A 23,128-nucleotide genomic window follows, 5' to 3' on the forward strand; every position below is an offset into this window, starting at 1 on the left:
GGCTTTTCTCGCAAAAGAAGTGTCGACTGGTTAGCTTGTAGCGTGGTACAGCGTAGTCCATCATGGCCTTATTAATAGTAAATAAAATATATAACTAGGCTCTATGAACTTTTAAATAGGTTCCAGGGGTACACGGGCAGCATTGGTGTGGTCAGTGGAGGAGTATTGCAAGTAGGGGCTGCAGACAGGCTATCAAAGGCCTAAAATAACAAACAGTAGGCAGTCATGGCAGTTTTACATCGGTTACATGGATACACAGGCAGGCACTCCAGGCAGCATTGTGGTCAGTGGAGGAGTATTGCAAGTAGGGGCCGCAGACAGGCTATCAAAGGCCTAAAATAACAAACAATAGGCTCATGGCAGTTTTACAGCGGTTACATGGATACACGGGCAGGCAGCTTGGTGGTCAGTGGAGGAGTATTTAAAGTAGGGACCGCAGACAGGCTTCAAAGGCCTAACATAAGAAAATGGGCTGGCTGTAGGCACTTTATAATTGGTTCCAGGGGTACACGGGCAGCAGTGGTCTGGTCAGTGGAGGAGTATTTAAAGTAGGGACCGCAGACAGGCTATCAAAGGCCTAACATAACAAACAATAGGCTCATGGCAGTTTCACAGCGGTTACATGGATACACGGGCAGGCAGCTTGGTGGTCAGTGGAGGAGTATTGCAAGTAGGGGCTGCAGACAGGCTATCAAAGGCCTAAAATAACAAACAGTAGGCAGTCATGGCAGTTTTACATCGGTTACATGGATACACAGGCAGGCACTCCAGGCAGCATTGTGGTCAGTGGAGGAGTATTGCAAGTAGGGGCCGCAGACAGGCTATCAAAGGCCTAAAATAACAAACAATAGGCTCATGGCAGTTTTACAGCGGTTACATGGATACACGGGCAGGCAGCTTGGTGGTCAGTGGAGGAGTATTTAAAGTAGGGACCGCAGACAGGCTTCAAAGGCCTAACATAAGAAAATGGGCTGGCTGTAGGCACTTTATAATTGGTTCCAGGGGTACACGGGCAGCAGTGGTCTGGTCAGTGGAGGAGTATTTAAAGTAGGGACCGCAGACAGGCTATCAAAGGCCTAACATAACAAACAATAGGCTCATGGCAGTTTCACAGCGGTTACATGGATACACGGGCAGGCAGCTTGGTGGTCAGTGGAGGAGTATTGCAAGTAGGGGCTGCAGACAGGCTATCAAAGGCCTAAAATAACAAACAGTAGGCAGTCATGGCAGTTTTACATCGGTTACATGGATACACAGGCAGGCACTCCAGGCAGCATTGTGGTCAGTGGAGGAGTATTGCAAGTAGGGGCCGCAGACAGGCTATCAAAGGCCTAAAATAACAAACAATAGGCTCATGGCAGTTTTACAGCGGTTACATGGATACACGGGCAGGCAGCTTGGTGGTCAGTGGAGGAGTATTTAAAGTAGGGACCGCAGACAGGCTTCAAAGGCCTAACATAAGAAAATGGGCTGGCTGTAGGCACTTTATAATTGGTTCCAGGGGTACACGGGCAGCAGTGGTCTGGTCAGTGGAGGAGTATTTAAAGTAGGGACCGCAGACAGGCTATCAAAGGCCTAACATAACAAACAATAGGCTCATGGCAGTTTCACAGCGGTTACATGGATACACGGGCAGGCAGCTTGGTGGTCAGTGGAGGAGTATTGCAAGTAGGGGCCGCAGACAGGCTATCAAAGGCCTAAAATAACAAACAATAGGCTCATGGCAGTTTTACAGCGGTTACATGGATACACAGGCAGCTTGGTGGTGAGTGGAGGAGTAGTGCAAGGAGTGTCTGTCCCAGTACTCCCAAAATATAAATAGATGTTAATGTCTCGCAAAACAACCAAAACAAAAAAAAAAGGTGGCATACTTAGGTACAGGGGTGGGCTCATCTACTGAGTTTCTGACATAGTAATTTGGCAGTAACTATTTAATGGTGCCAATATAGGACACAGACACAGACTACTTTAAGTTGCATCATAGATGTCTACAAATTTGTATTGTCAGTGCCAGACATTGAATGATGTCAGCGAATAGACTAAAGATTGGTGGAGCTGTGCGACATAATTTTGCACGTGGTAGAGCACATTTTGAGCTGGGGTAGGGGGGAACTCTCTTGAGGCCGGCGGGACCGCCCCAGGGCCCCTCATGTTACAACGGTGTGTCTGACGTTGGGTGCGCACCACCACCGCCAGAGACACTACATTGTACTATGAGGGACCCAGTAGCAATGCCGTCAACCAAAAGCGAGCACACCCACCTCTTCAGACAAACAGCAGTCTCACGGGTGCTTGCGCCAAGTCGCGATACCACGGCCCCGTGTGGGGAGTTTTGCCATTTAGGGAGGTGTAAACATGTCGTATGCTGTACAATCAGCTGCAGCAAATTAGACATTAGAAAAGTAATTCACAGGCAAGAGCTTTTCATAGGAAAGCTAGGTGTCGGCCGGGCAAGGTGGGGCAAAAGATTTCGAAATCCAGTTGTGGTTCATTTTAATGAATGTTAGATCGTCAACATTTTGGGTAGCCAGACGAGTCCTTTTTTCGGTTAATATTGAACCTGCAGCACTGAATACTCTTTCTGATAGGACACTTGCTGCCGGGCAAGCAAGCTCCTGCAATGCATATTCTGCCAATTCTGGCCAGGTGTCTAATTTGGAGGCCCAGTAATCAAATGGGAATGACGGTTGAGGGAGAACATCGATAAGGGATGAAAAATAGTTAGTAACCATACTGGACAAATGTTGTCTCCTGTCACTTTCAATTGATGCAGCAGTACCTGTCCTGTCTGCGGTCATAGCAAAATCACTCCACAACCTGGTCAGAAAACCCCTCTGTCCAATGCCACTTCTGATGTGTGCACCCCTAACACTCCTAGTCTGCTGCCCCCTGGAGCTCGTGTGAGAACGATCACGTGCGCTGTGTGCTGGGAATGCCTGAAGCAAACGGTCAACAAGAGTTGATTGTTTGGTTGCTAATATTAGTTCCAAGTTCTCATGTGGCATAATATTTTGCAATTTGCCTTTATAGCGTGGATCAAGGAGGCAGGCCAACCAGTAATCGTCATCGTTCATCATTTTCGTAATGCGTGTGTCCCTTTTTAGGATACGTAAGGCATAATCCGCCATGTGGGCCAAAGTTCCAGTTGTCAAATCTCCGGTTGTGATTGGTTGAGGGGCAGTTGCAGGCAAATCTACGTCACTTGTGTCCCTCAAAAAACCAGAACCCGGCCGTGACACGCAACCAAATTCCTGTGCCCCCGGGAAAGGTTCGGCATTAAAAATATACTCATCCCCATCATCCTCCTCGTCCTCCACCTCCTCTTCGCCCGCTACCTCGTCCTGTACACTGCCCTGACCAGACAATGGCTGACTGTCATCAAGGCTTTCCTCTTCCTCTGGTGCAGACGCCTGCTCCTTTATGTGCGTCAAACTTTGCATCAGCAGACGCATTAGGGGGATGCTCATGCTTATTACGGCGTTGTCTGCACTAACCAGCCGTGTGCATTCCTCAAAGCACTGAAGGACTTGACACATGTCTTGTATCTTAGACCACTGCACACCTGACAACTCCATGTCTGCCATCCTACTGCCTGCCCGTGTATCCTCCCACAAATAAATAACAGCACGCCTCTGTTCGCACAGTCTCTGAAGCATGTGCAGTGTTGAGTTCCACCTTGTTGCAACGTCTATGATTAGGCGATGCTGGGGAAGGTTCAAAGACCGCTGATAGGTCTGCATACGGCTGGCGTGTACAGGCGAACGTCGGATATGTGAGCAAAGTGCACGCACTTTGAGGAGCAGGTCGGAGAACCCAGGATAAGTTTTCAATAAGCACTGCACCACCAGGTTTAAGGTGTGAGCCAGGCAAGGAATGTGTTTCAGTTGGGAAAGGGAGATGGCAGCCATGAAATTCCTTCCGTTATCACTCACTACCTTGCCTGCCTCAAGATCTACTGTGCCCAGCCACGACTGCGTTTCTTGTTGCAAGAACTCGGACAGAACTTCCGCGGTGTGTCTATTGTCGCCCAAGCACTTCATAGCCAATACAGCCTGCTGACGCTTGGCAGTAGCTGGCCCATAATGGGACAACTGGTGTGCAACAGTGTCATCTGCCGATGGAGTGGTTGGCAGACTGCGTTCTGTGGAAGAGCTGTAGCTTCTGCAGGAGGACGAGGAGGAGGAGGAGGAGGGGGTGCGAACGCCTACAGCCAACTGTTTCCTAGACCGTGGGCTAGGCACAACTGTCCCTAAATTGATGTCGCCTGTGGACCCTGCATCCACCACATTCACCCAGTGTGCCGTGATGGACACATAACGTCCCTGGCCATGCCTACTGGTCCATGCATCTGTAGTCAGGTGCACCTTTGTACTCACAGATTGCCTGAGTGCATGGACGATGCGCTGTTTAACATGCTGGTGCAGGGCTGGGATGGCTTTTCTGGAAAAAAAGTGTCGACTGGGTAGCTCGTATCGTGGTTCAGCGTACTCCATCAGGGCTTTGAAAGCTTCGCTTTCAACTAACCGGTAGGGCATCATCTCTAACGAGATTAGTCTAGCTATGTGGGCGTTAAAACCCTGTGTACGCGGATGCGAGGATAAGTACTTCCTTTTTCTAACCAGAGTCTCATGTAGGGTGAGCTGGACTGGAGAGCTGGAGATCGTGGAACTTTCGGGTGTGCCGGTGTACATGGCAGACTGAGAGACGGTTGGAGACGGTATTGTTTCCGCCGGTGCCCTAGATGCAATATTTCCTCCTACAAAACTGGTGATTCCCTGACCCTGACTGCTTTTGGCTGGCAAAGAAACCTGCACAGATACTGCCGGTGGTGCGGAAAATGGTGGCCTTACAGTGACGGAAGGGATGTTGCGTTGCTGACTAGCTTCATTGGCCGAGGGTGCTACAACCTTGAGGGACGTTTGGTAGTTAGTCCAGGCTTGAAAATGCATGGTGGTTAAGTGTCTATGCATGCAACTAGTATTTAGACTTTTCAGATTCTGACCTCTGCTTAAGCTAGTTGAACATTTTTGACAGATGACTTTGCGCTGATCAGTTGGATGTTGTTTAAAAAAATGCCAGACTGCACTCTTCCTAGACTCGGATCCCTTTTCAGGGATTGCAGACTGAGCTTTAACCGGATGGCAACGCTGTGCTCCAACAGGTTTTGGCTTTGACACGCGTTTTGGTCCAGATACGGGCCCGGCAGATGGAACCTGTTGCGATGTTGATGCCTGCTGCGGCCCCTCCTCCACCTCCGCTTCTGAACTACTGCCGCCTGCACCCTGTTCCCCCAATGGCTGCCAATCGGGGTCAATAACTGGGTCATCTATTACCTCCTCTTCGAGCTCGTGTGCAACTTCGTCTGTGTCACTGTGTCGGTCGGTGGTATAGCGTTCGTGGCGGGGCAACATAGTCTCATCAGGGTCTGATTGTGGATCTGTACCCTGAGAGGGCAATGTGGTGGTCTGAGTCAAAGGAGCAGCATAGTACTCTGGCTGTGGCTGTGCATCAGTGCACTCCATGTCAGAATATACTTGTAATGGGCATGGCCTGTTAAATGTTTCACTTTCTAAGCCAGGGACGGTATGTGTAAAGAGCTCCATGGAGTGACCCGTTGTGTCGCCTGCTGCATCCTTCTCTCTTGTTGTAGTTTTTGCTGAGGAGGACAAGGAAGCGACTTGTCCCTGACCGTGAACATCCACAAGCGACGCGCTGCTTTTACATTTACCAGTTTCGGAAGAGGAGGCAAAAGAGCTAGAGGCTGAGTCTGCAATGTAAGCCAAAACTTGCTGTTGCTGCTCCGCCTTTAAAAGCGGTTTTCCTACTCCCAGAAAAGAGAGCGTTCGAGGCCTTGTGTAGCCTGACGACGAAACTGGCTCCACAGCTCCAGACTTAGGTGGAATATTTTTATCCCCACGACCACCTGATGCTCCTCTACCACTACCATCATTACCAGCTGACAATGAACGCCCACGACGACCTCTTGCACCAGACTTCCTCATTGTTTTAAAATCTTAACCAAAGTAACTTTATTTGTTGCTGTCAAACAACTTACACGGTGAGCTATAACTTCAGTATGATTTCAATATCCCTTAACAGGTTGGTGAGACCACAAGGAAAATCAGGCACAATGTTACACACTCTGTTTTCTGTGGCACAAAATCACAGAGATGACACACACGCAGGACTGTCACTCAAGCACTAATGTCAATATTAATCTCCCACCTAATTTATTTTTTTTTTTTTCTCAGGGAGACTTTAGAAACCAAATAATATTAAAAAAAAAAAAAAAAAAGGCTTTCTATGGCCCACAATTAGAGAGAGAGAGGTGGCACACCCAGGAGTCAAGACTGGCACACAAGCTGAGAGGGCAATATTACTCTCCCACTGTTTTTTTATGTATTTTTTGTTTTTTCAGGGAGACTTTAGAAACCCAATAATATTTAAAAAAAAAAATAAATAGGCTTTCTATGGCCCACTGAATGAGAGGGAGAGAGGTGGCACACCCAGGAGTCAAGACTGGCACACAAGCTGAAAGGGCAATATTACTCTCCCACTGTTTTTTTAGGTTTTTTTTTTTTTTTCAGGGAGACTTTAGAAACCCAATAATATTTAAAAAAAAAAATAAATAGGCTTTCTATGGCCCACTGAATGAAAGGGAGAGAGGTGGCACACCCAGGAGTCAAGACTGGCACACAAGCTGAAAGGGCAATATTACTCTCCCACTGTTTTTTGTATGTTTTTTTTTTTTTTTTCAGGGAGACTTTAGAAACCAAATAATATTAAAAAAACAAAAAAAAAAATAGCCTTTCTATGGCCCACTGAATGAGAGAGAGAGGTGGCACACCCAGGAGTCAAGACTGGCACACAAGCTGAAAGGGCAATATTACTCTCCCACTGTTTTTTTAGGTTTTTTTTTTTTTTTCAGGGAGACTTTAGAAACCAAATAATATTAAAAAAAAAAAAAAAAAAAAAAATAGGCTTGCTATAGCCCACTGAATGAGAGATAGCACACACAGCAGTGGCACACAAGCCCTGACTGAGGCCAATATTTTTCTCCCACTGATTGATGTAGTGTTTTTGTGTTGAGGTAGAATTTAGAACACAAATCACGGAAAAAATAAATAGGCTTTCTATGGCCCACTGAATGAAAGGGAGAGAGGTGGCACACCCAGGAGTCAAGACTGGCACACAAGCTGAAAGGGCAATATTACTCTCCCACTGTTTTTTTATGTATTTTTTGTTTTTTCAGGGAGACTTTAGAAACCCAATAATATTTAAAAAAAAAAATAAATAGGCTTTCTATGGCCCACTGAATGAGAGGGAGAGAGGTGGCACACCCAGGAGTCAAGACTGGCACACAAGCTGAAAGGGCAATATTACTCTCCCACTGTTTTTTTAGGTTTTTTTTTTTTTTTCAGGGAGACTTTAGAAACCCAATAATATTTAAAAAAAAAAATAAATAGGCTTTCTATGGCCCACTGAATGAAAGGGAGAGAGGTGGCACACCCAGGAGTCAAGACTGGCACACAAGCTGAAAGGGCAATATTACTCTCCCACTGTTTTTTTATGTATTTTTTGTTTTTTCAGGGAGACTTTAGAAACCCAATAATATTTTAAAAAAAAAATAAATAGGCTTTCTATGGCCCGCTGAATGAGAGGGAGAGAGGTGGCACACCCAGGAGTCAAGACTGGCACACAAGCTGAAAGGGCAATATTATTCTCCCACTGTTTTTTTAGGTTTTTTTTTTTTTTTCAGGGAGAATTAGAAACCAAATAATATTAAAAAAAAAAAATAAATAGGCTTTCTATGGCCCACTGAATGAGAGGGAGAGAGGTGGCACACCCAGGAGTCAAGACTGGCACACAAGCTGAAAGGGCAATATTACTCTCCCACTGTTTTTTTAGGTTTTTTTTTTTTTTCAGGGAGACTTTAGAAACCAAATAATATTAAAAAAAAAAAAAAAAAATAGGCTTGCTATAGCCCACTGAATGAGAGATAGCACACACAGCAGTGGCACACAAGCCCTGACTGAGGCCAATATTTTTCTCCCACTGATTGATGTAGTGTTTTTGTGTTGAGGTAGATTTTAGAACACAAATCACGGAAAAAATAAATAGGCTTTCTATGGCCCACTCAGTGAGAGATGGCACACACAGGGATGGCACTGTAGCAGAAATGCCAATCTTAATCTCCCACAAAAAAAAAAAAAAAAAAAAAAAAAAACTGTCCTACAATTACTATCTCCCTGCAGTAATGTAAGCCAGGTATGGCAGGCAGCAATAGGAGTGGACTGATGCACAAATTAAATAAAAAGTGTGGACAAACAAAAAAGATAGCTGTGCAGAAAGGAAGGAACAAGAGGATATGTGCTTTGAAAAAAGCAGTTGGTTTCCACAGTGGCGTACACACAGCAATACAGCTATCACGGAGCCTTCTAGGGCAGCCCAATGAGCTACAGCGCTGAGGGGAAAAAAAAAAAAAAATAGCTTCCACAGTCCCTGCACACCGAAGGTGGTGTTGGACAGTGGAAATCGCTGCAGCACAAGCGGTTTGGTGGTTAGTGGACCCTGCCTAACGCTCTCCCTGCTTCTGACGAAGCGGCAGCAACCTCTCCCTAAGCTCAGATCAGCAGCAGTAAGATGGCGGTCGGCGGGAACGCCCCTTTATAGCCCCTGTGACGCCGCAGACAGCAAGCCAATCACTGCAATGCCCTTCTCTAAGATGGTGGGGACCAGGATCTATGTCATCACGCTGCCCACACTCTGCGTTCACCTTCATTGGCTGAGAAATGGCGCTTTTCGCGTCATTGAAACGCGACTTTGGCGCGAAAGTCGCGTACCGCATGGCCGACAAGCACAGGGGTCGGATCGGGTTTCATGAGACGCCGACTTAGCCAAAAGTCGGCGACTTTTGAAAATGATCGACCCGTTTCGCTCAACCCTATTGCTCACATTAGTCTCTGGGGTCATGTTGTGCATTATTACCATATGTCCAACGAGCACTTGGTAAAGACGATAAAAAGTAGGACTAAATGAAAGGGTCCATATATCTAGAACCGTAAGCCAGATTAAAAAGAAAAAAACAATACCAAGGGCAGCAGTAGAAATACAATAACAGCAAAACTGGCCACTTTTAACTGGGTGAAAGGTTCTCCTTAAGGAATGTCCACAGAATTTTCCATTAAAGTCAGGATGGAGTTGACCATGCACGCACTTGCACTGATCCGTAGACCTATGTATTTAGAAATAAACTCTTTGTATGTATTTACCTCATTATTTTTTTTTATTTTTTTTTTAACAGCACCGCTTTTAAAGATTTTTCCTATTTTTCACTGTATTATTTTTTATTCTATTTTTTTTTGCTTTTTTTTTTGCTATCTCTAGAACAAAAATCCATGACCACTGCCTTGTAGCTGCTTTGATTTGAGAAATGCTTAGCTGTTTTCAGATGTGAAATAGACATGTTGGGCCATTTCTCTATTCACAGCGGGGAACAGAGGCTCCTTAATGTTCAGATCTCCACATCTATTAGACATTTATGGTATCCTGTGTATACACCACAAATGTCTAAGAAAGGAATCACTTTTACAGCTAACAGTTGAAAAAAAAATGTCATAGCTAAGATGAACTTTGTGCACCTGTTCTGTCTTATGTCACTTCCTTTACCCGCTTCTGGGTTCAAAAACTTTAAAGTGGTTAAAAGAAGTAAAATGTTCATTCTTCGGGTGGCTTCATTTAGAAGCCGCCCACTCTATATAGTAAAAAGTATAGAATAAAGATGCCTTTGGCGGAACTGCCGCAAAAATGACCGAGAATATGCTGAAGTTCCTTAAAGGGAACCTGTCACCTGAATTTGGCGGGACCGGTTTTGGGTCATATGGGCGGGGTTTTCGGGTGTTTGATTCACCCTTTCCTTACCTGCTGGCTGCATGCTGGCCGCAATATTGGATTGAAGTTCATTCTCTGTCCTCCGGAGTACACGCCAGCGCAAGGCAATGCCAAAACCGGTCCCGCCAAATTCAGGTGACAGGTTCCCTTTAAGGAAAACGCTGAGGGTCGTTTTTACCTTAGAAAAGTCGGCAATTCCGCAGGTTTCTTAACTAAAGACACCATGTGCACATACCCTTAGAAGAAATTTTGGATTTTATGATGAACTTGCTTAAGGTGATATTCATCTTTAAACTATCTTCTTCATTCAAAGGTTCGCTCCTCATTGTTTGAACTGGCACGGAAGACAAAATATAAATTCTGGCAGCACTTATTAGTGACATTAGTCCTTCTAATTTTAATTGACCTACTTGTTATATTTATACCAGCAATGAAAGACATTTTTGGAGCCATAGGTAAAGTACTTCAGTTTATATTTTTGTATGGATAATATAGAAAGTGATAGCAAATCACTAAGATAGGCTGCTATATTCTGATTAGAAAGAGTCCGACTGTCAGGGCCCCACTGATCATTAGAATGGAGGAGCAGTATGCACACAGGGACAACATTGTTGGCACCCTTCTGGTTAAGTATTTATTTATTTTGCATCTTTTCTTGGCTGGATGGGGCATTAGCTGTAATGACACAGATGGAGTCATTTTGTGCTCGGTCTGGTTTGTGTTTGGATAGTGTTTATCTTTTTGAAGTGGGCCAAAAGCGCAGTAGACCAAGCTTTTGTTGTCTGCTTCAAGACACTACAGAAACAAAGATCAGATTCGGTTAATTGCCCTATTAGGCTACGTTCACATTAGCGGCGCCCGCCGCAGCGGCGGGCGCCGCAGCGGCGCCGCATGCATCATGCGCCCCTATATTTAACATGGGGGCGCATGGACATGCGGTGCACTTGCTTTTTGCGCCGCATGCGTCCCTGCGGCGCCCGCGTCGGGTCGCGGAGGACGCAGCAAGTTGCATTTTTGCTGCGTCCAAAATCAATGAAAAAAAGGACGCATGCGGCGCAAAAAGCTGCGTTGTGCATGTGTTCACATTTGCGCTGTGCGTTGCGGCGGCGACGCTGCGGCGCACACCGCAAATGTGAACGTAGCCTTAGGAGGTTCAACCCAAATCCCATTTTCCCAGGCTTCAGAGAAAAACCCTGACATAGACACTGACTTGTATCAGTTTTTCCTGAAGAGTTTCCATGTTGCATAAAAGGTGGCCCAGAGTCCTGCTATTCACAGGAAAAGTAGATAAGATTTTGTTCTTTAATTTTTAGCAATCTGCGGGGGTCCCAGAAGTCTTGCCTTCTTTGATGTACAGTGGGGAAAATAAGTATTTGATACATTGACGATTTTGCATGTTTTCCCACCTTCAAAAAATAGAGAGTTCTGTAATTTTTATCGTAGGCACACTTCAACTGTGAGAGACAGAATCTTTAAAAAAAATTATTTATGATTTTTACATAATTTGCATTTTATTGCATGAAATAGAAAAACAGAACTTAATATTTGGAACAGAAACCTTTGTTTGCAATTACAAAGGCCTGATGTTTCCTGCAGTTCTTGACTAAATTTGCACACACTGCAGCAGGGATTTTGACCCTCTCTTCAATACAGATCTTCTTGAGATCTTTCAGGTTTCAGGGCTATTGCTGAGCAACATTGGTTTTCAGCTCCCTACAAAGATTTTCTATTGGTTTCAGGTCTGAAGACTGGCTATGCCACTCCAGAACCTTGAAATGCATTTTATGAAGCCACTCCTTAGCTGCCTGGCAGTGTATTTTGGGTTATTGTTATGCTGGAAGACCAAGCCACAAACCATCTTCAATAATCTTTCTGAGGGAAGGAGGTTGTTAGCCAAAATCTCGCGATACATGACTTCATCCATCCTCCCTTCAATATGGTACAGTCGTCCTATCCCCTTTGCAGAAAAGCACCCCCAAATTATGTTTCCCCTACTATGTTTCACAGTTGGGATGGTGTTCCTAAGGTTGTACTCATCCTTCTTCTTCCTCCAAACACAGCGAGTGGAGTTGATACCAAAAAGTTCTATTTTGGACTTATCTGACCACATGTCCTTTTCCAATGCCTCCTCTAAATCACTATATCATCCAGATGGTCATTGACAAACATCAAATGGTTCTGGTCATGTGCTGGCATGAGTGGGGGGACCTTGTGTGCTCTGCAGGATTTTAATCCATGATGGTATAGTGTGTTACTAATGGTAATGCTTGAGACTGTGGTGTCCGCTCCCTTCAGGTAATTGACCAAGTCCTCCCGTGTAGTTCTGGGCTGATTCCTGACCGTTCTCATCATCTTTACCGCACTTAGCAAGATCTTGCATGGAGGTCCAGACCAAGGAAGATTGACAGTCATCTTGTGTTCTTCTATTTTCTAATAATTTTCCCAAAAGTTGCTGCCTTCTCACCAAGCTGCTTGCCTATTGTCATTTAGCCCATCCCATATTTGTTGGTGTACAATTTTGTCCTTGGTGTCCTTAGACAGCTCTTTGGTCTTAACCACGGTGGAAAGGCTGGAGGGTGATTGATTGTGTGGACAGGTGTCTTTTATACAGGTATCAAGTTCAAACAGGTGCAATTAATACAAGTAATGAGTGCAGAGTAGAAGGGCTTCTTAAAGAATAACTAACGGGTCTGTGATAGCCAGAATTCTTGCTGGTTGATAGGTGATCAAATATTTATTTCATGCAATAAAATGCAATTTAATTATTTAACAATCATACAATGTGATTTTCTGGATTTTTTTTAAGATTCGGTCTCTCACAGTTGAAGTGTACCTACGATAATATTTACAGACCTATCCATTCTTTGTATGTGGAAAAACTTGCAAAATCGGCAGTGTATCAAATACTGATTTTCCCCACTGTAGCTATAAATGAAAATCTATAAAATAAACTCACCCAGTTTTTTAATGGTACATGATATGCAGTGATAATAGACATTTTAATATACTCCACAGGTGCAACATCTGCTAATATGCTGATATTTATTCTTCCATCAATATTATACTTGAAAATTACTCATGGGAATGACACTTTATCCAAAGAGAGATTTTGGGTAAGTTTATTGGTAAATGTAATGATACTCAGTAATGAATGTTGGAAATGCCTGAAAAGTATGCTTGAAATTATACTGAAGCCATGTACATAATTTGTTTTTCTGATATTACACAGTGTGACGCCAGATACCACATGGTAAAAAAAAGTGGTCAGTTTAATACCATCTTTAATGCATCTTTGTGGTATTCATTGGTCCATTGCTAGACTCACTGCACTGCTAAGCTTGCAAAAATGCAGACTTGTGTAACTTGTGATTGTGAGCAATTTGGAAAGAGACCGTCAAAAGTGCATGGGATACTGCATTTATAATTATTTGTCATTTCCAGTCAAGCAATGCATTCATTCACTTACCAAAGTTAAACTTTTTCTACATTGCATATACATACAAATATATACAACCTTCAATGTCTGACAGATGCAAGTCCGGCACCTATTTGGAGACCAGTGGTCCATTTAACCCTGATCTGCTTGGTGAGATAGTCAAATCGAGCATTTACACAGCTGTCTGTTCTTTTTTGCACAAAACTGTAAAATAGATCTGTTTGTGGTAGTTTGGCAGCTTCCAAAGGGCTTCCACTGTAGGGTTTGTGTAATCCACTTTATCTGGACTTATACATGGCCCCCTGGTTTGGGTCTACAGAGCGGCTGATGGCTGAAGAAGCAGGCTGGCAGAGAAGAGTCATATCAGAAGAGTCAAAATCAAAGTGTTCTGCATGATATTTGCATCTATTCGGCATTTATCGAATATCCTCTAGATAAACTATAAATATTTGTGTTGGAAATATCTTTTAAATGCAATTTTCCAATACATTTGTCAAAATGATCCCTAAAAATGAAGTTACAAAAAAGATGGTTACGTCAGAAACAGCTAGAAGAGGTCAGTGATTATATTTCACTGCAATTAGATTTAATTAACCCCTTAACACCTGGAGCTTTTTTTCGGTTTTGCGTTTTCGGTTTTCACTCCTCTTCTTCACAGAGCCATAACTTTTTTATTTTTCGGTCAATATGGCCATGTGATGGCTTGTTTTTTGCGGAACGAGTTGTACTTTTGAACGACACCATTGGTTTTACCATGTTGTGTACTGAAAAATGGGAACAAAATTCCAAGTGCGGTGAAATTGCAAAAAAAGTGCAATCCCACACGTGTTTTTTTGTTTGGCTTTTTTGCTGGGTTCACTAAATGTTAAAACTGACCTGCCATTATGATTCTCCAGGTCATTATGAGTTCATAGACACCAAACATGTCTTAGTTCTTTTGAATTTTTTTTTATTGTTTTATTTTGAATGGGGCGAAAGGGGGATGATTTAAACTTTTTTTTTATATTTTTAAAAACATTTTTCTTTAAGTTTTGGCATGCTTCAATAGCCTCCATGGGAGGCTAGAAGCTGCCACAACTTCATTGGCTCTGCTACATAGAGGCGACGCTCAGATTTCCTCTATGTAGTAGAATTACAGCATTGCTATGAGCGCCGACCACAGGGTGGCACCCATAGCAATCCGGCATCACCAACCATAGGTCTCCAGGAGACCTCTGGTTGTTATGCCGATGAACCGATGACCCTGATCCATTGACAGGGGTCAGCAGTGCGCGTATTTCCGTCCCGATGGCCAGAAGTGCGCATTAAATGCTGATGTCAGAGTTTGATAGCAGCGTTTAACTAGTTAATAGGCGCGGGTGGATCGAGATTCCACCCGCGCCTATTGCGGGCACATGTCAGGTGTTCAAAACAGCTGACAATTCCAGGCTTTGATGCGGGCTCACCACCGGAGCCAACATCAAAGCGGGGGTACTGCCATTGGACGTACTATGCCGTCCAATGGCAGTAAGGGGTTAAACTTAATTCCCATCAGCTTGAGATTATAAGTCAACTAATATCACCCACACTGGCCTTGTACATAGATACAGTGTATATTTGGCGCAGTCTGAGGAATAGTGGAAGTCTTTCCTTTTGGGATTCACTCTTCATTTTCTAAAAAAACATCCATGGAAAGTGCACCAATGTCAATACTAGATTGGAAATGTATTGTTTTAGCCTGGGTTTGTGTCACATTTTGCACCCTGTTATAACATACAAGACAATAAAGTCATCCTGTATGGGATCTATAAGGCTCAAATGTCCATTTCAAATGTGTCCTCTTGACTAAATCCTGTTTTTCTGCAGGATAGAAAAGGAGAGCTTTTTACATAAAAAGGAAATTTTTGTTTTTAACAATAGATATCTTTGGCAGCTTTATAGAATTTGTTTTATCAATAACGTCTCAATAGAATATAATACTATTTTAGACTCTGCGCCTGACAGGCACAAGTAACGTTAGAAAACCACTTATAATATCTGATTTTCTCAATTTCTGGCCTCTAAAAGTAATCAGTGACCTTCATAGTGAAGTATTAAAAGAGAGAACAAAAAATCAGATGCAAAAATTTTTTTTAATAATCATAAACGTAATGAAACAAAAAGTATCCAAATTTCACAACTTCTGTTCTCTTACTTGTAAGAAAACTCTACTTATTTCAACAAAAAATCCACAAACTTTGCATTATTCAATCATAAAACAAGCGAAATAACAATTCTGATGAAAAAAACTTAGAAAGTACGAACCTTCAAAAGTGAGAACCTTCAGGTGCAATGAGCCTGAGAGGCCACGGAGCTCACACCTGCTCTTCGTAAGGGCAGTGGTAAAACTGAGTGGGGGGTTTCAAGCAGCATCTAAAGATAAGAAGGTAGTTGGAGGGGCGGGATCCCCTGCTGCCTTGGAGAGCAGGGGGAAACAAAAATTCAATTTTTTTAAATAAATGGGTAAAAGGGACTGGGGTGTTTTATTTAAAATAAAGGACCTGGAATATCTTTAATACAATCTTACTAAGGGGTTAGTAATAGAGGTGTCTTATAGACTTCTCTCCAATACGAAGCTGTGGGCTTGATGTCAGCAACCATAAAACAACTGACATCAACCCCACAACTATTACCCACTTGCCACTGCACCAGGGCAAGTGGGAAGAGCCAGACAAAGCACTAGAATCGAACAGACGCCTTTTCTGGAGTGGCCTTTTCTGGAGTGGCTGTGGGCTGCTATTTTAAGGCTGGGGAGGGCCAATATCCATGGCCTCTTCTCACTCTGAGAATACCAGCCCCAAGCTGTCTGCTTGAGCTTGGCTGGTTGTCAAAAATGGGGGGACCCCATGCCTTTTTTTAATCATTATTTAACCCTTTCCGACATGTGGCGTAATAGTACACCCATGTCTGACTCCCCCTGTAGATCAGTTGACATGTGCCTGCAAGAGCGCGGGTGGTCGGCGTTCATAGCAAGTGAGCATTTTTGCTACATACAGGTGATCTGATCATTGCCTGTGTATAGCAGAGGCAATCAAAATATTACAGCTTCTAGTCTCCCATGGAGACTATTAGAGCATGCAAAAAGTTTTTAAAAAGTTTTTAAAAATATAAAAAAATAAAAGTTCAAATCACCCCCTTTCACCCCATTAAAAATAAAACAATATATATGTGTGTGTGTGTGTATGTGTGTGTATATATATATATATATATATATATATATATATATATATATATATATATATACATATATATATATATATATATATATATATACATATTTGGTATAGCTGCATTCAGAGTCGCCCGATCTATCAATATAAAAAAAGGATTAACCTGATCGCAAAAACGGAATAACGAGAAAAAAATTCAAAACGCCAGAATTCCGTTTTTTTTCGTAACATTGCAATAAAATGCAATATCGGACGATCAAAAGATCATACCTACAACAAAATGGTATGAACAAAAAATGTGAGCTCGGCACGTAAAAAATAAGCCCTCACCTAGTCCTAGATCACGAAAAATTTTGGATTTTTTTCATTAATAAATACAAAAGAACCTAGACATGTTTGGTGTTTTTGAACTCTTAATGACCTGAAGAATCATAGTGGCAGGTCAGTTTTAGCACTTAGTGAACATGGTAAAAAAAACAAAACGGTGGAATTGCACTTTTTTGCAATTTCACCGCACTTAGAATATTTTTCCCATTTTCCAGTACATGATATGTTAAAAACAATGGTGTCTTTCAAAAGTACAACTTGTCCCACAAAAAACAAGCCCTCACGTGGCCATATTGACAGGAAAATAAAAAAAGTTATGGCTTTTGGAAGAAAGGGAGCAAAAAATGGAAATTCAAAAACCGAAATACCCCTGGTCGTTAAAAGTTAAATAATTACAAAATCCGGCGTGTGGACCCCTCTATTTTTGATAACCAGCCAATATAAAGCTGACAGTTGGGGGTTGCAGACCACAGCTGTCAGCTTTACTTGCGCTGTTTATCAAAAATAGAGGGGAATCAACGCCATTTTATATTTATTTATTTATTGCACAGGCACCAGCTGATGAATACTCTCATCAGCCTCTCCTGCTCTCACTGCTATCAGTGAGAGAAATGATAGAATGATGAGAGTAGTACTCTCATCAGTCGACACCTGTGACCAGCTGTAACTTTTTACCGCCAGTCAGAGCTGCTGGCTCACATGCTGTCATCTGTCCACATAGGAACCACAGCTCTCTGACTTGCAGTAACAATCTTATCACCGATCAGAGCTGGTGTTTCCCGTGCAGTCACGGCTTCGGGTTTGAGCTCGGGTATCGTTCTGGTGCCCAAACTGAACTTTTTAAAAATGTTTGGCCAAACCCAAACATCTATGCCTTTGCCCATCTCTACTCATTGGTTTTTCAACTGTCCTCACACTGGTGTTGCAGAAAACTTGTCATTTATTCAGCAAGTGAATAGGATACATTTCAGCCCATTCCTAGATGGGCTGAAATGCGTCCTATTTAGTTGTTGAATAAAGGACAAATTTACGCAAAGTGAGTGCCGGAGCCTGCTATGTACCGTGTAATGGTTGTATCTGACCGGGCAAGGACATGGTCTGATCATACCACAGCTCCTGGGCAGGTGGGGAGAGCAAAGGAGTATCCAGACATTACAGCATGGGATTACCACTGATTTTTTTTGTGATGTATAACATTTCCCTGCCTGTTTTTAAACAATGTTTTACTTCAAAGAAAGAGCTATGATTTGATCAGATCATGTTCCTACACGGTCTGACATGGCTATTACATTGCACACAGCGGAGACACAGTTATAAGATTATCTCAGCACAGGGACATTTTATTTAAACACATTCAATTGTGGAAATTATTAATATTCCAAGATCTATTGATTCAAGTAAACTTTTGTTCATGGGAAAACCCCTAGAAGTCTTTATGTTGAATTGGCGAGATCTAAATGCCTCTGTTAAGGATTTTCAGATTAGTACTGTCTATTTTTTTAAACTATACAGCACAATATAGCGTTATAAGGTCCCGCAAGAACCAGTACAAGTTGACTGGACGACAGTCTGACTGGAACAAAGGTCTTGTATTACATCATGCCGCACCAAAACACTTCTGTCAATATGGATTTCCATACTATAAGGAATTCACGATTAATTGTGACTCTGTGTAGATGCAAGTTCAGCGCAATGTTTGGACTGTCATGAAATAATTTGTTACTATAAGCTGCATGCTCAGATGCGTATGTGTAATGAGGCATGGTAGAGCGTATGTTTTCTGCCTGTTGGAAATGGGTAACATAATTTATAAACACTACACAAGCATTTTGCGTTTTTTCATTATGTATTATCCATCGTAGGTTATGTATAATGAGCATTAAACATCAGCAAAATAACAAATATGGTCACGTCATACATCACAACTGATTTAGTGAATATGTCTGGCAAGATTTACCTTTTCTTTATTTAATACAGCATTTTATTGCTTCTTTCCTACAGGCATGTGCTTTCTTTGCACTTGGATTGTTATTCTCCTTGGTAAGCATTCCACTTGTGATATACGACTGGGTTCATCCATGAAATCCATAAGATGGAAGCCGATCTTGCCTGCAAGGTGTCCGCTTACCACTACCACCACATTGTTTTAAAGGCACTCGTTTAAGAGGACAGTTCTTACTATACCTCATTGGATTTCCCTACTCCATGTCTTTCAGTGTCACAATTATGTTTCTCAATGAAATATTGCACTCTTTAGAATATTACTTCTTCATCTTACATTTAGATGAGTTCCATAAACTGCCTCAAGTGTATCATTAATGTTTTCACCAATGTTGTTAAAACATATAAATTACATAAGAAACCAACATTTATTCACCTCCACTTTGCCTACTGAATATATATCAATTACTGGCCTCAATTTGGGACCCTCTAAGGCTAATGGATTGCCATTGTCCATAGAAACGTACAGTTTAAATTCATCTGGAATTATTTTTCGAATGGAATTAGCACATACATGGTAACTATTACGTTAGAAGGCTTGGTTCATGTTCACTCATTCTCACTTTTGCTATTACTGAAGATTAATGTGCTATAGGTCCTGTAACGGCAGAGTCCAAAAATTCTACTCAGTAAGTCACAATTAAGAAATAAAACATTTTAACCAGGATACACTGATGGCTTCAAATTCCAAATACGTAATTACATAATCAACTGAAAAGTGCATAACGTTTCACTTCCATTAGACCTAGTTGCTTAAAATAGAAAATTCTAAAGCACAATTGCCCATAACTATGGCTAATTTTATCAGTATCAAAATATAAACATGGTGCAATGGATTTTGTAAGACTTTCAAATTTAAAAATATTCATTTAAAAGTTGTTGCTGGTCTACTAAACCAGACTGATCCCATAAACCATATTTTAAAAAAGTGACCATTTCCTATTGTTGGATTAAGAATACATGTAATATTTATTTCCCTAATTAGCTGAAGTAATGAATCACCAACTGACATATTCTAAATACCGTTTTAGTGACCTTGTGCTTACACCTGCTTATATTTTTCCAAATGTTCCATTGTTCATAATGACTAGTGAGGCGTTGTCTGCTTTAGACAATCCATGTACGTATTCCCTATCAATCTATTACCCACGGCAAAGACAAGGTACAAAAACGTAGCTACAAAAGGCCAACTACAAAAAGGCATCTCTTCTTCAGGCTTGCCCTTCTATTATTTTATACAGTCCACTGATTTCAGTGGGCAAAATCTAATGTTTCATTTTGTTGCAGGCGAGATGAACAATTGTGAGCTTGGTTAACTAGAGATCAGAGCTGACTCCATCACATTGTCAAAAGCTATGTCCACCTTCACTAACAATCACACATTATACCAAGATGGGTCTCGGATGTAGAAAACAAACATTATTTTCTTTGTCATTTTCTAATGGCTTACTTTTATCATTGATTGCCATATTAAAGTATGAAGGCATCAATAGCAGTCATGGCTGATTTCCAGCTACATTTTCAAATTCCTAACCCTTTCAGAATTTAAGAAAGTGTCACACTATATAAGACATTGGTAATCTTAAATCTAGTTCATACTGGTATCTACTAATAGTGTGAGCTGTTTCGTGGGCCTGCGATTGGTGGCAAAAAAGTTCCTGCATATATTATGCTAATGAAAACTTGAGTCTATGGAATAGCACTTTTCATCTACATAGACATGTTTTTTATGAACCCTCTTATGATAGCCCTAACAACAACATATGCGCGTTAGGACGTACACATTAACAGTTCAATAATTAAATTACCATCAAGATCTTTTTTTGTTTGTGTCTAGGGACTCGGCCTACTTGCATATGGTAATGATGTACCAGTTGGTAGGTAGTTAACAGTTTGCCATGATAAAAACCTAAATAGAAAAAAACGAATTAGTTAAATATATAAAGAAACCAATATCCATACACATTTAGTCTTAAAGGCGTTTGCCAATTTATTTTAACAGAGGTGTTACGGGCATAATTTTGTGGCAATTATGATTATAGAAGTACAACAGCTTCTCCTCCTGCTCTTGTTACTGTAGCTTTGCTCACAGACTTCACAGTTCTCCAGGCTATAAAATGGCTGCTGGTGGAGGAGCATGTGATCAGACCAGTCCATCAGCCTCCTCCAATAGAAAAGCAGCTTTCCCATGCGTATTCTTCAATTGGAGGAGGATGATGGGCTGGTCTGGTCACGTGCTCCTCCATTAGCTTCCATATTGTGAACAGGAGAGCAGAACTGTCTGAGGAAAGCTGCAGTAAGAAGACAAAAGAGGAAACCCTGTAATTCTTAGCTATTCTTAGATACTAGTAGAAAGTGCCACAAGTGTCCTGAATTAAATGGTTAAAATATAGATACATTTTTAATTTTCTATTTATAAATGAAAAATATAAAATATAATTAACATAAATGTGAAATGAAAAAAAAAAAATCTTGAAAAATTATAATTGTTCTGAATGAAGCAAAAAAAAACCTAATGGTACAAAACAAAACATATAGAAAGTTACGTAACTGTAGGTGGCTGGGTAAAACATTGATAGGAAATACGTAGTCTCTTTCAATGGGATCTATTTCCATTTTTAGTAAAAATATACAGATAAAATATGAACAATATATGGACTAATATAAATTTGTCCATAGCTTGCACTCCCATAATACTAAATGCAGCTATCATGGTTAAGGAGCACATATGTAGAAAGAAATTGTCTCTGCCCAATGTTTTATTAGACACACAAAGCAAATATTGCTCCGTTTCATTAACGTGTTTCATTTATTTCTTGACTTTAAAAATGCTGTGGATATGTTGACCAATATTTTTGTGCTGTTAAGGATGGAGTATATGCTGCAGATTTTTTCGATTCTGATATTCAGCTATTTGTACAGTGCTGCTATATTGTGTAGTATCTGAATGTTGACAAGTCCTCATCCGTAGTTTCATTGTTCTTACCAGGGCACATTCACAAAGCACAGTAGTTAGTACAAGTTCTTTTCTATGTGCATGTTATTTAAATATATTTATTATGAAATGAATGAAGAACTAAACATGAGCACAGGTTTGGGATTCAAGTGTGTACTAATCTTAGTAGTATAGTGAGCATATGTAGATATGATAATTAAGCAGTCTGGCACAAGATATCTTCAAATTCCCATATCAATAAATATTGGGAAATTCAGTCACTTTACAGTAACAGGGCATATAATTTAATAGTCTGGCTCTCTTTACAATGTTCATATGGGAATAGAGAGGAGCAAAATGACAACAAGGACCTTAGTCCAGAGGTGACACCAAATGTCCATGGTCACCAGACCAGAACTCTACGAACACTCTACTAACTGCATCCAGGTGCCTCTCCTTTCTAGTAGATCCAGCAAGAACTCATGCATGCTGCAGAAATAATGCCATGTTGAGTCTAGTAATCAGAAGAGGTGCCAGGGAATGACAGTAGGTAGGAGGAGGTTCACAGGGCTCTGGACTACTGACATGACAGCAGGACCAAAGTCCTTGGAACTTTTTTTATTCAACTCCATGTTTACACATAAATTTCTCCTAAGTATCATTTTGTCTTTAAGCTGACCTGCATTTCAACAGTGAAAATATTGAAATGCATTTCACCCAAAAGGCTTAGGTCTGCAATGGTCCCAAACCCTAATAATGAGCTTTCCCAGGAAAGTCTGACATCAGGAATAGATAAATGTTTGGAGGTCCCACCACCCCATTATTCCTCACTGCTTCCAGGATTATCAGCACTGCAGTGCCTTCATGCTCAGGAATCGTGGAGAAGCTAGAGGTCAGACCCATAGTGATCATTAAATGTTGGCATAGCCTAGTGATATGCAAACAAGAACACTCTTTCAAAGGAAAACTATCACCAAGATAGTGTCTTTGCAATTGATGCCCAAATAACAATGAACTAGAAGTTGCAATTTCATCCGCTAAACACCCTTCACAATGTGGCATTCTGGAGATTGGAAAATAGATTGCCACATATATCTCACCTGTTTCTAAAAAGTCAAGGGCTGTGCTCACTTATTGTGGCCCGCATTATGCCACTTTCAGTTGCATTTAGTGATAGCAGCTCAGTGAAAAACATCAGGTTAATAGGGCATTATACCAAACAGATGTCCTGCTATAAAGTGACAGAGTCCCTTTAAAGGGACTCTGTCACCTGAATTTGGTGGGCTATGTAAATGCCCTGTGTCGGTCCGATGGGCGGTGTTTCCTCTTCTTTCATTCACCCCTTCCTTT

The 23,128-nt window shown here is 41.6% G+C and overlaps 1 protein-coding gene across 2 annotated transcripts in view; it reads left to right on the plus strand.

The window, feature by feature from the left end:
- The window catches only part of SLC38A1 (solute carrier family 38 member 1), a 110,410-nt gene extending 89,109 nt beyond the window's left edge, over positions 1 to 21,301 (plus strand). For both annotated transcript variants that reach the window (XM_077265392.1, XM_077265393.1), the window contains exons 14-16: positions 10,205 to 10,346; positions 12,907 to 13,004; positions 18,844 to 21,301. In XM_077265392.1, coding sequence (XP_077121507.1) covers positions 10,205 to 10,346; positions 12,907 to 13,004; positions 18,844 to 18,924 — 321 coding nt within the window. In that variant the 3' untranslated portion in view covers positions 18,925 to 21,301. The remainder of the gene's footprint in view (positions 1 to 10,204; positions 10,347 to 12,906; positions 13,005 to 18,843) is intronic.
- Positions 21,302 to 23,128: the final 1,827 nt, after the last annotated feature.

This window comes from Ranitomeya variabilis, chromosome 5 (genome assembly GCF_051348905.1).
Source record: "Ranitomeya variabilis isolate aRanVar5 chromosome 5, aRanVar5.hap1, whole genome shotgun sequence".
Lineage (NCBI taxonomy): Eukaryota > Metazoa > Chordata > Amphibia > Anura > Dendrobatidae > Ranitomeya > Ranitomeya variabilis.